Source organism: Rousettus aegyptiacus, unplaced genomic scaffold (genome assembly GCF_014176215.1).
Source record: "Rousettus aegyptiacus isolate mRouAeg1 unplaced genomic scaffold, mRouAeg1.p scaffold_m13_p_3, whole genome shotgun sequence".
Taxonomy (NCBI): domain Eukaryota; kingdom Metazoa; phylum Chordata; class Mammalia; order Chiroptera; family Pteropodidae; genus Rousettus; species Rousettus aegyptiacus.
In genome coordinates this window covers 81,108,261-81,121,606 of record NW_023416306.1, presented here as the reverse complement: position 1 = coordinate 81,121,606, position 13,346 = coordinate 81,108,261, and the positions used below count along the sequence as shown (strand labels likewise).

The window sequence follows — 13,346 nt, the reverse complement described above, 5'->3', positions numbered from 1 at the left end:
GATATAAAGGAGCTTTCAGTATATTTGGAATTTAAAACTTCTGTCAGTGATGTGTTTTGGAAATAATTTCTCTAGTCTGCCATTTGTCTTTTTAACTTTGCTTATGGTATCTTTGGCCATATAGAAGCTTTAGGTCTTTATTCAGCCACATCTGTCAGACTTTTCCTTGGGGCTTCTGAGTTTCAAGTCTTAGTTGGCCGGGCTTCCTGGAGGATTTTAAGCAGAGCGGGGATGAGGTCAGATTTGTAACTAGAAAAGATCATCCGATTGCCACTGTGCAGAGAGTAGGCGGAGAAGCAACTACAAGCCAGAGGATAGGAGGCAGTTGAGACCTTTTTGCTGAGGTGGACAGGGGGAAAATTGGGGAGAAGGTGAGTTTGGTAAATGTTCAGGAACTGGCTGCCCATGCTGATGGGATGTGAGGGAGAGAGAGGAAAAGAGAAGGGACTCTAGAGTGATGCCTGGGTATTTGGCTGGGGGACAGCATGGCTGATGCCACCATCACCCTGAGTTGGGGATGGGACTAGGGAGGGAGACGCATGCAGGTGCACAGGAGTGCTCGCCTTGGCAGGGACATGTGTACACATGGGCATGTGAATGCACACAGGTACATGCTTAGAAGTTCTGGAGATTGGCACATCTGTGCGGTGACTCCATGGGGGGCGCTCTACTTTTTATGGAGTTTCTGTTCTCTATTAAGTACTGTACCAGCTCCTTCCTGCCCGCACCCGCCCCCCCCCCACACACATACTCTGTAATCTCTACTACCCTTGTTTTACAAGTAAGGAACCAGACTCAGAAAAGTGAAGCAACTTGCTCAAGATCACAGAGCTAGTAAGTGACAGAAAGGAGAATTTTTCATTAACTTAGATCTGACCACCCACAGACGGAATTCCCACCAATGGCATCGAGGAGCCTTTCATTCATTTCTAACCTGACCAACCGAGTTTCATCAGGGACTCTTAGGATGATTGCTTGAGTCAGACTTCCTGAGTTGGAAATGCAACCCCATTCCTTACAAGGCAAGTTATTTGCCACTCCATGCCTCAATTTCCCCATCCTGAAATTGTAGACAATAACCTCATAAGGTTTTGTGAAATGCTTACGTAGTGAGTGCCAAGTGTCTACGATGCCCTCTATGATGATCGTGATGATGACACAATGATGGTGATGGCACTTACCCTTACCTCAATGTCTGTGCCCCTTTTCCTCTTTTGGCTCCCTCCGTCCTCCCTCCACCTGTCACCTCACTCCTATTCCAGCTCTTCTCAGTTTCACACAGTAATTTCTTTCAGCATTTGCCTTTGAACCTTTGTCCTCTGTTTTCAGCCCCTAAACCCATATTATACACTGAATTAAAACCCAATCAGTCAGCAAAAACCATTCAGGGGAAAAGAACTTATGTTGTGCTCCAGGAATCCTCTCTTAAGCCCATCTAGTCAGACATTTTCCATGCACTGGTGTGTTCATCCCAACATTGCTCAGGCCTCTGAGAATCAGACCATAATGTCCAAATAAAAAACCCCTTCCTCCCTGAGTGGGAATGCTCAAGTGTACTCTTAAGCAATGGGTTCAAGCCAACCCCAGCCCAGCCAACTGTCTACTCTACCTACAAGCCAGCACTAGATCCCTGACCCCAGGACGAGAATTCTCAGCATCATTGGCCGAGAAACTTGCCCAAAGAAAACAAAAGCAGAAAGCACAGCAAATCCTAGGCACAGTTCCTTCCCATGAACATATCTGAACAAATCCTGTGGCCATGAAGGTGAGCGCAAGTTGTCCAAACTGGATAAAATGGTCAGGTCTGCACCCAATGTAAATTTTCTTTTATGCCAAAAAAAAAAAACCTCAGTGAAATCACCAAAACTTGCCATCATGGATTTCTCATCATCAAAATAAATTCCCAAATAAGTAAATCCTTGTGGTAAAAAATGGAGAAGTTTTTGCCTGTTTCTTTTGTAGTATTTTGTAGGCATTTATACTGTGTCAAACCCTTTTATTCTTAACCAAAAGGATGGCAGAACTCACTTCAGTCCTTCCCAAGGAATTCCCAGAGCATGGTAGGCCCCCTACCCCAAAGTCTTTGAGAGAGGATTCTTTTTTTCTTAATTTTTAAAAAATTAAGTTTATTGGAGTAACATTGGTTAATACGATTATATAATTTTCAGGTGTACATTATCATTTGACATCTGCATATTCTATTGTGTGTTTATCACTAAAGTCCAGTTTCCTTCAGCTACCATATATCTGATCCCCTTTACCCACTTCACCCTCCAACTATCCCCCTATATTTGATCCCCTTTACCCCATCTACCTCCCTCCTCCTCCCTCCTTCCCCATCCCCTACCCTTTGGTAACCACTAGTCTGTAGTCCATGTCCATGAGTCTTTGTTTGTTTGTCCTGCTCATTTGTTGCTTTTAGGTTTATACTCCACATATAAGTAATATCATGTGATTTTCAATTTTTTCTGTCTGGCTTATTTTGCCTAGGGTGATTATCTCGAGGTCCATCCATGTTGTTGCAAATGCAGTATTTCATCTCTTCTTATGGCTGAGTAATATTCCATTGTATGTATGTACTACAGGTTCTTCAGTCAGTCATCTGTCGTAAGACACTTTGGTTGCTTCCATGTCCTGGCCACTGTGAATAATGCTGCTATGAACATCGATGTGCAACTATCTTTTCGGATATGGGTTTTCAAGTCTTTGGGGTAAATACTCAGGGGCATTGCTGGATCATATGGTAGATCAATTATTAGTTTTTTGAGGAACCTCCATACTGTTTTCCGTAGTGGCTGCACCAATTTGCAGTCTCGTCAGCAGTGTAAGAGAGTTTCTTTTTCTCTGCATCTGAGAGAGGATTCTTTATGACTGCTCTTCTGGAAGCCCTGGTCTCCAGGATCCCAGGTCCCACCAAACTTGCCTTTGTACCAGAGGCTTCTTTAAGTTAAACAACCCCCATCCCTCCCACCCAAGTCCCCTCCCCAGCATACCCAGCACCTCTGCAGGGTGCTGTGTAGTCACAGGTTCCAGCTACCCTGGCCAACGTTCAAAATAAGTATTAACACGAGCACCCCGCACTCATGTGCAAGGAACTTCTCAAATTTGCCCTCATAGAAGCGTCTTCTTAAAAGTGTCAAAAAAAAAAAGTGGATGGTACTCATTTGGGGATTTTTTGGGGGGTGGGGTGGGTTGGGGGAGAAGTATATTCCACTGCAGCCAAATCTTGCTTCTTGGAAAAAGGGAGACGTGACAAAGGCATTTATAGACACAAAGGGCTTTCCCCTTGGGTTGCCTGCCTGCCAGCACCCATTCTTATCTTCAGGGGGTTCTTCTTCCTATTCCCTGTGTTGTTCCACAGGAACACACAACATTTAAGGTGATAATTGCTCAAGTAAAGTGCCAATAAGTTTATAATATAATATAATTAAGCTTACAGCTTATGGTCTTTTTTGACTCTAAGGGGCCTTGTCAGGTTTTCGTCCCTCCGCTCTAGGTATCCATGTAGGTCAGATGAGCTGGGGGCCCTAGGCAAGAGCTGGTCCCAGATCAGAGTCAGGGATAAAGCTCTGAAGACACCCCAACCTTTGTTCTAAAGTCAAGTTCAAGCCCTTGAATATGGGCCAAGGCCCCAACTGTCAGCCTAGGCTAACACCTCTTTTCTTGAGGTGGGGATTGTCTTTCTGGTGGGTCCTGCTGTGGAATCTGGGACTGCCCCCTTTTCTTTAGGAAGAGCATACCTTTCAACTCGGGGACTGAGATTATTCCATTCTTTCTTGAATTCCTAGTTATGTAAGGGCTCCCAAATGGACTTAGTTCTCTCACCCAGAAAGTAATCTTGATGCAGGACACAGAAAATTTCCTCGAGCTGGTGGGGGAGACCAAGCCCTGCACTGAGAGAAGAGGGTCCTTTGGCAGTGAGTGTAGAAAGAATTCAACACACACACCAAAGTTAGAGTCAAAAGGAAAGTTTATTATAAGAGGTGTAACACTCCATAGACGGAGTGTGGTCTCTTCCCAGAGGCAGAGAGAGGACAGTGAGAGGGACAGAGTAAAGGCTCTGAGAGGAACCCTGAGCATTCAGGGAATTCTTTAGTTTCCATTTCCTTCGATATGGACATACAGTGAAGACGGGGAAGAGTATGTAGCTTTGAAAAGGTAAGAATAGGTAGAGTGAAAGGCCTGCTGGCAGTTCTCAGTCTTTAATCCTTAGGTTCCCCACAATTTTAGCCATAGGGAATGACTCTTGGTTCCTGTTTCCCCCTCACAGATGTGGGGAATGAGTTGCTGGCAATTTCAATAGAAATCTTCCTTTGTTCGGCAGGTGTCCTCCTGGCTTGGCTGCAGGGCTGATCAGCATTCTGTAGTCTGAATGTGACTTGATTAACATTTTAATTCTCTTGCTTTCTCCCTACATTAATATGGCCTCAAATAAATGTAAAGGGGCTAAGGAAATGTGGGGGACATTGTGCTGGGTGGAGATGGCATAGAGAAAATGTGCCCAGACATTCAGTGAGCAATAAAATTCTCTGTGCTGGGTGTGTTATGAGACCACTGTCAGAGTACAGGTTTCGGAAGAGCGAAGGCCAGCACTCCTATTCATTCTCTCCACCTGGGGTACCTGAGGCCAGCGAGGCCTAGCATGCCGGGGGGGTGGGGTGGGGTGCTGGTGGGAAAAGAAGAATCCCTGTGGACAAATGAGGCCCGCAGCAGGCCCAGGCCCTTCACCCAGGCTCCAAGTTTGTCATAGCCTTTCTGCTGTTATCCCATTGATTGCTTTCAATTCCAACACCATCCATACATCTCAGGAGGAGAAGGATTGCGAATGATGATGAATTCAGTGTTGGAAGGAGAAAATCCAAGAGGAGACATCCAAGAAGCGACTCTGTCTTAGTCCATTCAAGCTGCTATAACAAAATACTATTGACTGGTTGGCTTATGAACATCAGAAATTTATTTCTCTCAGTTCTGGAGGCTAGAAGTCCAAGATCAAGGTTCTGGAAGATCTGGTGTTTAGTGAGGGCCCGCTTTCTGGTTTGTAGATGGCTGTCTTTTCATGGTGTCCTCACGTGGGGCAAGAGGTGAGCAATCACTCTGGGGTCTCTTTCATAAGGGCACTAATCCTGTTCATGAGGGCTCTACCTTCATGACCTAATCATTTCCCCAAAGCCCTGCCTCCAAATACCATTACATTGGGGATTAGGTTTCAACATCTGAACTGGTGAGGGAGGGGCGCTAGATAGGATGGCCTCAAACCCAGGAGAGCATCCTTGCTGGGACAGAAAGAGCTGCAAGTTGTTGGCTTTCTTCCGTACTTTCATTCCTCAGCAAATGTGGCTGCTAAGGGCTATGTGATACACTGATTACAACTGCAGAGTCTGACTCCAGGATACCTGAGATTGAAGCTTGGCTTGGTCCCTTATTAGCTAGGCAACCTTGGACTAGTTACTTCTCTCTGCCTCAGTTTTATCCTCTTTAAAATGGGGGTATTGATAGCATCTGTCTCTTTTAGGGTAGTTGTGAAGACTAAATGAGTTAATATATGTAAAGTGCTCAGAACAATGCTGGGTACATGATAAAGGCTCTGTGAATGTTAACTATCACCACCACCACTGTCATCATCATTGTCATCATCACCATCACCATCCAGTACCAGATACTGTTCTAGGTGTTCAAGAGTAGAAGTCACGATCCCTGTTCTTACATATGATGGGGAAAATGGAAAAACAAACAAACAAACCAATAAATAATTAAATTAAGATGATAATTTCAAATAATGGGGATACTAAGACAATAAATCAGGCACATGAAGAATCACTCATTGTCATTAGTCAGTAGGGAAAAATAAATTAAAATCACAATGAGATACCACTGCATAGCTATTACATTGGCTTTTATAAAATTGATAAACAGTGCTGGTGAGGAAACAGCAAATAGAACTCTCATATGTTGCTAGTGAGAATGCAAGATGGTAGAGCCACTTTGGAAAACAGTTTGGTGTTTTTTTGTAAAGTTAAAAATATGCTTACCATGTAATCCAGCAATCCTACTGATAGGTACCCAAGAGAAATAACAACTTACATTCATATAAAACCCTGTATGCAAATATTTATAGTGGTTTTATTCATAATTGCCCCAAACTGGAAACAACCTAAATGTCCTTCAACTGGTGCCTGGATAAACAATTGAATACTACTCAGCAATCAAAAAAAAAAAAAAAAGAAGGAAAAAAAAAGGAAAAAAAAAGAATAAAATTTCAGTACAAGAAACAACACAGGTAAAACTCAAATGCATAATATGTTATGTGAACAAAGCCAGATTCAAAAAGCTACATATAGATGACCTTTATATGACATTCTTGAAAAGGCAAAACTATAGAGACAGAAAATGGATCAGTGATTGTTCAGGGCTGGGGTAGAGAGAATTGACTACAAAGGAACAACACATGGAGATTTTTTAGTGCAATAGAATTGTTCTGTATCTCGATCATGGTAGTGTTTACACGGCTGTATGCAGCTGTCAAAACTCATAGAACTGTGCACTAAAAAGGGTAAATTTTACTGTAGGTAATTTACACCTCAATTAACCTGACTGGGAAAAAAAAAAGCTAGCTGTGGGATTGTTGAGACAGGGAAAAACTAAATGATGAATCAGTCAGTCAGGGTATGTGACGCTGGTAAGGAGGGGCTCCCGCACACAGTAGTCAGGGAAGGCTTTCTGAGGAGGTGCCTTGGGCTGAACCTCGATGAGGAGAAGGAGCCAGGGCAGCAAGAAGGAGCCAGGGCAGCAAGAAGGAGCCAGGACAGCAAGGCAGTCCATATGGCTAGAGCTGAATGAAGGAGGAGGAGAAGATGGGAGACAGGTCAGGGGCTTCAACTGTCCTCGGGGCATGATGGGCACCATGTAGGGGCATATATAGAGGGAAACACTGAAACACCAATGTGGGCGAGATGGCTCCGGAAGAGGGGGAGAGATGGACAGGAAAGAGCAGCTTGTGACCATGTGTAGGAGGGATGCTGGAGGGATGCGATGACCCGAGAAAGGGGTGAGTCAGGGAGCCCCAGAAGGCTGGAGTGAGAGGTCTGAGGTCTGTCATGGGCAGGTGGGGTCCTTTGGAACTTTTCTGAAGGTATTACGGGTGGTGGTGGGGCAGAAGAAAGATATCTTGGGTTGAGGGGTGTTGGGGGTGAGGATATGTAAGTGAAGCTTACAGGGGACAGATTTCATGGGAAGCAGTGAGAATCTCAGAAAGAATGGGGTGGAGCTGCCTGTTTGTGTGTATGTGTGTATGGGTGTGTATGTGTTTATATGTATGTGTGTGTATGTATATGTATATGTGTGCGCATGTGTGTGCATACGTGTGTATATGTGTGTATGTGTGTGTGTGCATGCATGTGTGTTTGTACGTGGTGTGAATACAACTTGCAGAGTGGACCTGACCTATGGAAGACAATGGGAGACACTGAGAAGTGGGAGTTGGACAGAGACTTGAATGCCAGGCCAGAGAGGCCACTCAAGGGGACTAGGGGATGGCAGCGGGGCTTATGCCATCAGGCCCATCCCCAGTGTAGGAGGCAGCATGGAGCCCTGCTGGGCTAAGGGACCAGATCTGTCTTGGGGAACCCATGCTGAGGTGGGTCCACCCTGGGTAACTAAGCCCCATTTTTGCCTGCACTAATCTTCTTTCTCTTTCCCCACAGTGCATGCTGGGACTGCGAAGGACAGACTGCTGCTACCTGGGCCCCCAGAGGCCTCTCTGTTTGCCTCCTGGTGCCGTCTGACCCAGGTAGGGGGAGAGTGAGGTGGGGTCACCTGCCTCAAACCTCTCCGTTGGGTTGGGGGGTGTCTCTGGAAGTGAGGACTAAATGATTCCTTGCCAGGGGCAATGGTGTAGGGCACAGTAGAGCAGTGGTCCCCAACCTTTTTGGCACCAGGGACTGGTTCTCCTATGAGTATCTAACACCTGATGATCTGAGGTGGATCTGAGGCAGTGATGCTAGCCCTGGGGAGCGGCTGCAAATATAGATGAAGCTTTTCTTGCTGGCCCACTGCTCACCTCCCGCTGTGTGGCCCAGTTCCTAACAGTCTATGAACCGGTATCGGTCCCTGGCCCAGGGTTGGGGACCCCTGCAATAGTATCTCCTGGAGAGGAGTTTCTGGACCTGAAAGCAGGCCACCCCAGCATTGATTTGTCCTTACCAGACCACTTCCCAGCCACTGAGAGGCCTGCCGTAGGACACATACTTCCTCTAGTGCCCATTTACTCACATGCTGACTGTCTGATTTGTTCAGGACTTTTGCAGCGCACACCTGTTAAGTACTTTGGCTGTGGGAGGTTTTGCATCTGTGGGGCTCCATTTGCTGTCACTCTGGCTTTTCCCTGCCAGAGTCACTGTACACACCTTGTATGGGTGCTTTGATGAGTGATGGCTCTGACTTTAGAAGGTCCTGCTCTCTGTGGGACTCCCCTTGGGCAGAGGTGGTCCTTTGGGCACTCAGCTCACTTTTCTACTTGGTATTTCTCTGCTGCTCCTGGACACCTCAGATAGATGCTTCCTGTTTAGGACCAAGCACCCCAAAGGCTGGGATGGGTTGTGGGCTAGTCTTGCCAGAAAGAATACGGAATGTCCAGTAAAATTTGAACTTCATACAGATAAATCATTTTTTTAGCTCATTTATTCCAAATACTGCATGAGACATACAATTTTATTTGCTAAATCTGGCAACTTTAGCGGGTACTGAAGTTCCAGTCTCCCTCTGCCTCTGGACAGTACTCCCTGAAGGGCCCACTTTAGCCCCCTCGGATCAGGGGTCTCCAGTGCCCTGGAACCAAGGGCAGCCAAGCTTGCTCAGGCCACAGTGAGTGGCCATTTCTGATCCACCATGTCCTGTAGGCCATTTCTGCTAGAGGCTAGGGCAGTAGTCCTGGCTGTTGAGAGTGGTTTCAGGGTCCTGTCTTTCTCTGTCTGGCTCTCTGGACAGCAGCGTCTAGGCTGAACAGGTCACAGGGTAGGGTCAGCTGGACCTTTGTGTCTTTGAATAGAGTTGTGAGACAGGCCTGGAATTGTGAAAGGACCTGGGAATAGAAAATAGTTTCATGAGCTTGGAACCCAGAATGCTTGGGGTGCAGAGGTAGAGGTGGGGGTAGCAGGGATGAGGCAGGGCTGGATAATGGAGAGCTTGGAATGTCCTATTTCTGCATCCTAGCATTGAGGAAACATGAGAAGTGTGTTCTCTGTAAGCTGAGTTATTTTTTCTGACTATTAAGGTAATATGTTCTATATATGTTATCTACCTACTCACCTATCTAACAATTCAGAAGTATTTTAAGCATGTGGTTCAAGTCCTTCCCATAATCCCTTCTCCTCAGGCTAAACACTGCTAACTAATTTCATAGATATCCTTCCAGTCTCTTTTCTATGTACGTATAACCATATTTTAAAAGGAAAAACATGGGATTATGATAATTATACTGCTCTGTCATTTTTTTTTTACTTTCATATGTTGTGTATCTCATTCTAGAGTTCTTCCCTATCTTTTTACATCCATTATTTGGATGGTCATTAAATTATGTATCAACTATTAATCCTGTTGGTGGCTATTTAGATGGTTTCCAGTATCCACACATCTGTGTGCACTTGTGTTCGGGGTCCTTCAGGAATATTTCTGGTAGTTGACTGCCAGGGTCAGAGAGCATGCACATTTCAAGATTTGATTTGCATGACCAGATCAACCTCCAGAAGGCTGTACCAACCTACCATGAACAATAGGCCTCTTCCCCTTCCCCTTGTCAACCATGGGTTTTATTGATCACTTAAATCTCTGCCAATCTAATAGGTAAAACTGATTTTATTTTCATTTCTTTGACCACTAATGAGGCTGAGTATATTTGTGTGTTGGCTATTTCGGTTTCTTTGTTTGTAAATTGCTGGTTCATGTCATATCCTCAGCTTATTTTTCTATTCATCTGTCTATTCATTCAGTAAGCATTTATTGGGCACCTACTATGTATTGGGCACTGTTTGGGTAAGGGACCTAACAGTGTACAAAAGTGACAAAAATAATATTTGCTCCATGGAACTTATGCTTTAGTAGAGAAGAGATAGCTAAGGAAAAACAGAAAAGTGAAATACAGTGTGTGTATGAGTGTTAAGTACTAAGGAGAAAAAAATAAAGCAGAGAGGGATGGGAAGTGTTGGACAACTTGGATAGGTAGTCAGGAAGGCTTTACTGGGAGGTGGCACTGAAGTAAAGACCTATAGGAAGCAAGAATGAGTCATGTGGATGTCTGGGACCCTGAGTCAGGAGCAGGCCTGGTCTGTTCAGGACTCAGTGAGAAAGCCACTGCGACTAGAACAGGGTGAGTGAGGAGAGAGTAGAGGGTATGGCCAGAGAGAGATCAAGAGCCAAATCATGTGGGGCCGTGTGGGCCACCCTAAAAACATGGCTTTTCCTTAGAATGAAGCAGGAAGTCATGGAAGGTTCTGATTTAGTGACATGGCACAGTCTGAATTTCATTTTAACCAGATCACTCTGGCTGCTATGAAGGGGGGCCAGAGCAGAAGAAGGGAGGTCAGTCAGTAGGGTGCTGTAATGACCCAGGGAAAGGATGGTGGGGTTTGGACTATGGGGCCTTAATAGAGCTGGGGAGAAGTGGATAGATTTTGGGTGCATGTTCATGGTAGAGCCAAAAGGATTTGCTGATGGATTGGATGAAGTGGTGCATGTGAGAAAGAGGGAGCCAAAGATTACTGTTTTAGTCATCTGGGGCTGCCATAACCAATTACTATAGGCTGTGTGACTTAAACAACACACTTTTATTTCTAGAGGCTAGGAAGTCCAAGATCAAGGTGCTGGCAGACTCAGTTCTTGGCGAGGAACTTTTGCTTGGCTTGTAGACAACCTCTAACTCACTGTGTGCTCACAGGAATTCTTCGTGTGCAGGTGGGGAGAGAGCTCTGGTGTCTCTCCCTCTTCTTATAAGGGCACTAATTGCATCGTGAGGGCCCCGCCCTCATGATCTCACTTCACCCTGATTACCCTCCAGAGGCTCCACCTCCAAATACCATCACACTGTGGTAAGGTCCTCAATGTGGGGATTTTGGGGCACAAACATTCAGTCCATAACAATGACTCCAATGGTTTTGGCCCAAGTAGCTAAAAAGGAGGGGCTGCCAACAACAGAGAAAGAGCAGATAATACGGATTAGTGGGTTTGGAGTGAGGGAACTCTGCTGTGGACAGGACTGGCTGCATAATGTGTGGGGCACAGAGCAAAATTAAAAAAGGTGGCCTTTTGTTTAAGAAAATTATTAAGAATCTTCAGTTGGTGACATTAAAACATTGAACCAAACCTAGGGCCCTCCTGACTGTGGGGTTCTGTGTAACTGCCTAGGTGGCACACTGGTGAGCAGGCCCTGGCTGTGGACTGTAAAGTGTGAGGTGTCAATACACATCCAAGTATAAACGTGGAGTTGACAGCTGGATATATGAGGCTGGAGTTTAGAGAATAGGTCTGGGCTAGAGATACAAATTTAGGGTCATCAGCATAAATATAGTATTTAAAACAATGAGATTGAATGGGCATCAAGGGGATGAAAATAGATAAACAAGAGAAGGATCAAAGACCCAGCCCTGGCGCCTCCTTCAGCTAGAAGTTGGGAAGCTGAGGAGGAACCACAAAGGTGACTGAGAAGGAGCAACCATTTAGAAGGAGGAGAATCAGGTGAATGTATCCTGGAAGACAAGAGCATGATGTGCCTCAAACATGAGGTCGAGTAAGATGTAGACTGAGCATTGATCATGCATTAGCCATGGGGAGGTCACAGGTGACTTTGGTTTTAGTGATGGGGATGATGTGGATGTGAAATGCATCTTATTGACTTGCAAGAGCAAATTGATTTATATAAGGGTAAGGGATTTAACACTTTGTCATATGTTGCAAATATTTTTTCCTACAGTTTATGCTTCTTTTTTTTTTGTCATTTAAGTTTATAGAATTTTTTTTAACCCCTTAAAAGTTGTAAATTGTTCTGTGGTCAAGTCTGTCATTCTTTTCCTTTAGATATTCTGGCTTTACCCACTGCAAAGTTTTGAAAAGGTGGTCTTATATTGTTTTCTAATTGTTTATGATATTTAAAATTTTCAAATCTCTGATTCATCTGGAATGTTTCTGTGTGTGTGGTTTGAGGTAGGGACCTAAGTGTTTTCCCCCACAAATGACCAGCCAGCCAGCTGTTTCCACATGGTTGATTTGAATAAGTTGTCCTTTCCCTGTGACTCTGAAGCTCCATTCCATTGTCTACTCAGTGTCCCCATAGTCCCTGTGGCTGTCCAGGCCTTGGCATTTGATTCCATTGATTTTGCCTGGGGAGAGATTTAGGAAGCAGAGAGAATAGACACGTTTGGTGATTGATTCAGGGTGGAGTGTGAAGAGGCGGGAGATGGGGAAGCGGACACAGTTACCTACGATGAGGGACAAGGCAAAAGGACATTAGGGATGAGGGGATCTCTTGGTTGCTGAGGGCCTCATCACAATTCTGCAAGGTTGAAATTCTATATACTCTTTCGCAGATGAGGAAACTGAGGTTCAGAGACGTTTCATTACATGTCCAATGGTGTCAACTCTTAGAAGGTGGAACTAAGACTAGAAGGCAGCTCTCTGGGCTCCAGCACCTGTGTTCTGCCCACCTTGGGTAAGGGGAGGGAGAAGGGGGTATTCCAGGAAAGCTGGCAGAACTCCAGGCACAAAATATCCCCACACCCCACTCTACCATTTGGCTGGGTCTAGAAGTTTTTCCCATTTCCACGAGCAACCTGTTAAAACCAAAATGCTCCTGGCAGGGAATCACATGTTAAGTTTACAGCTAACATCTTAATTATCAGTTAACACCTCTGTCGGGATTAGCTGACAGCCAGCTGAGGACACTGAATGCTGAATGGGGACCAGTACAATGTGCATCTGCGCTGGGAAAGGCCAGAAGGGGGGAAGAGTGAAAGGGGAAGAGACAGGTTTCCAGCATTTCATAGCTTTTTTTCTGAACCCTTGGGAAAGAGAGGGAAGTGGAGCTGGATCCATCTGGGAGCTCAGAGGGGATGTGGAAGAAGTAAGTGCTAGAAGGGGAAAGAGGAGTGGCAGCTTCTCTGTGGAAACCTAAGGCGGGGCTCATAGAGGAGCTGGCATCTATTAGACACCTGCTGTGTCCTGGTACCAGAGGAGGCATATCACATTTTCAGTCTTGGTCTTGAGAAGGTCAGAAATCAGCCACCCATGAGCCACCTTGGGACAGCTGCCAGCAGTAACACAGTGCCGGGAGCTGTCTCTGACACACGCAGACTGGATCTGCG

At 45.4% G+C, this 13,346-nt stretch overlaps 1 protein-coding gene across 1 annotated transcript in view; it reads left to right on the top strand.

Annotated features, from left to right (window-relative positions):
* The window catches only part of LINGO1 (leucine rich repeat and Ig domain containing 1), a 189,932-nt gene that overhangs the window by 120,165 nt on the left and 56,421 nt on the right, over window positions 1-13,346 (top strand). The window contains exon 3 of the mRNA XM_016144095.2: window positions 7,701-7,786. Coding sequence (XP_015999581.2) covers window positions 7,701-7,786 — 86 coding nt within the window. The remainder of the gene's footprint in view (window positions 1-7,700; window positions 7,787-13,346) is intronic.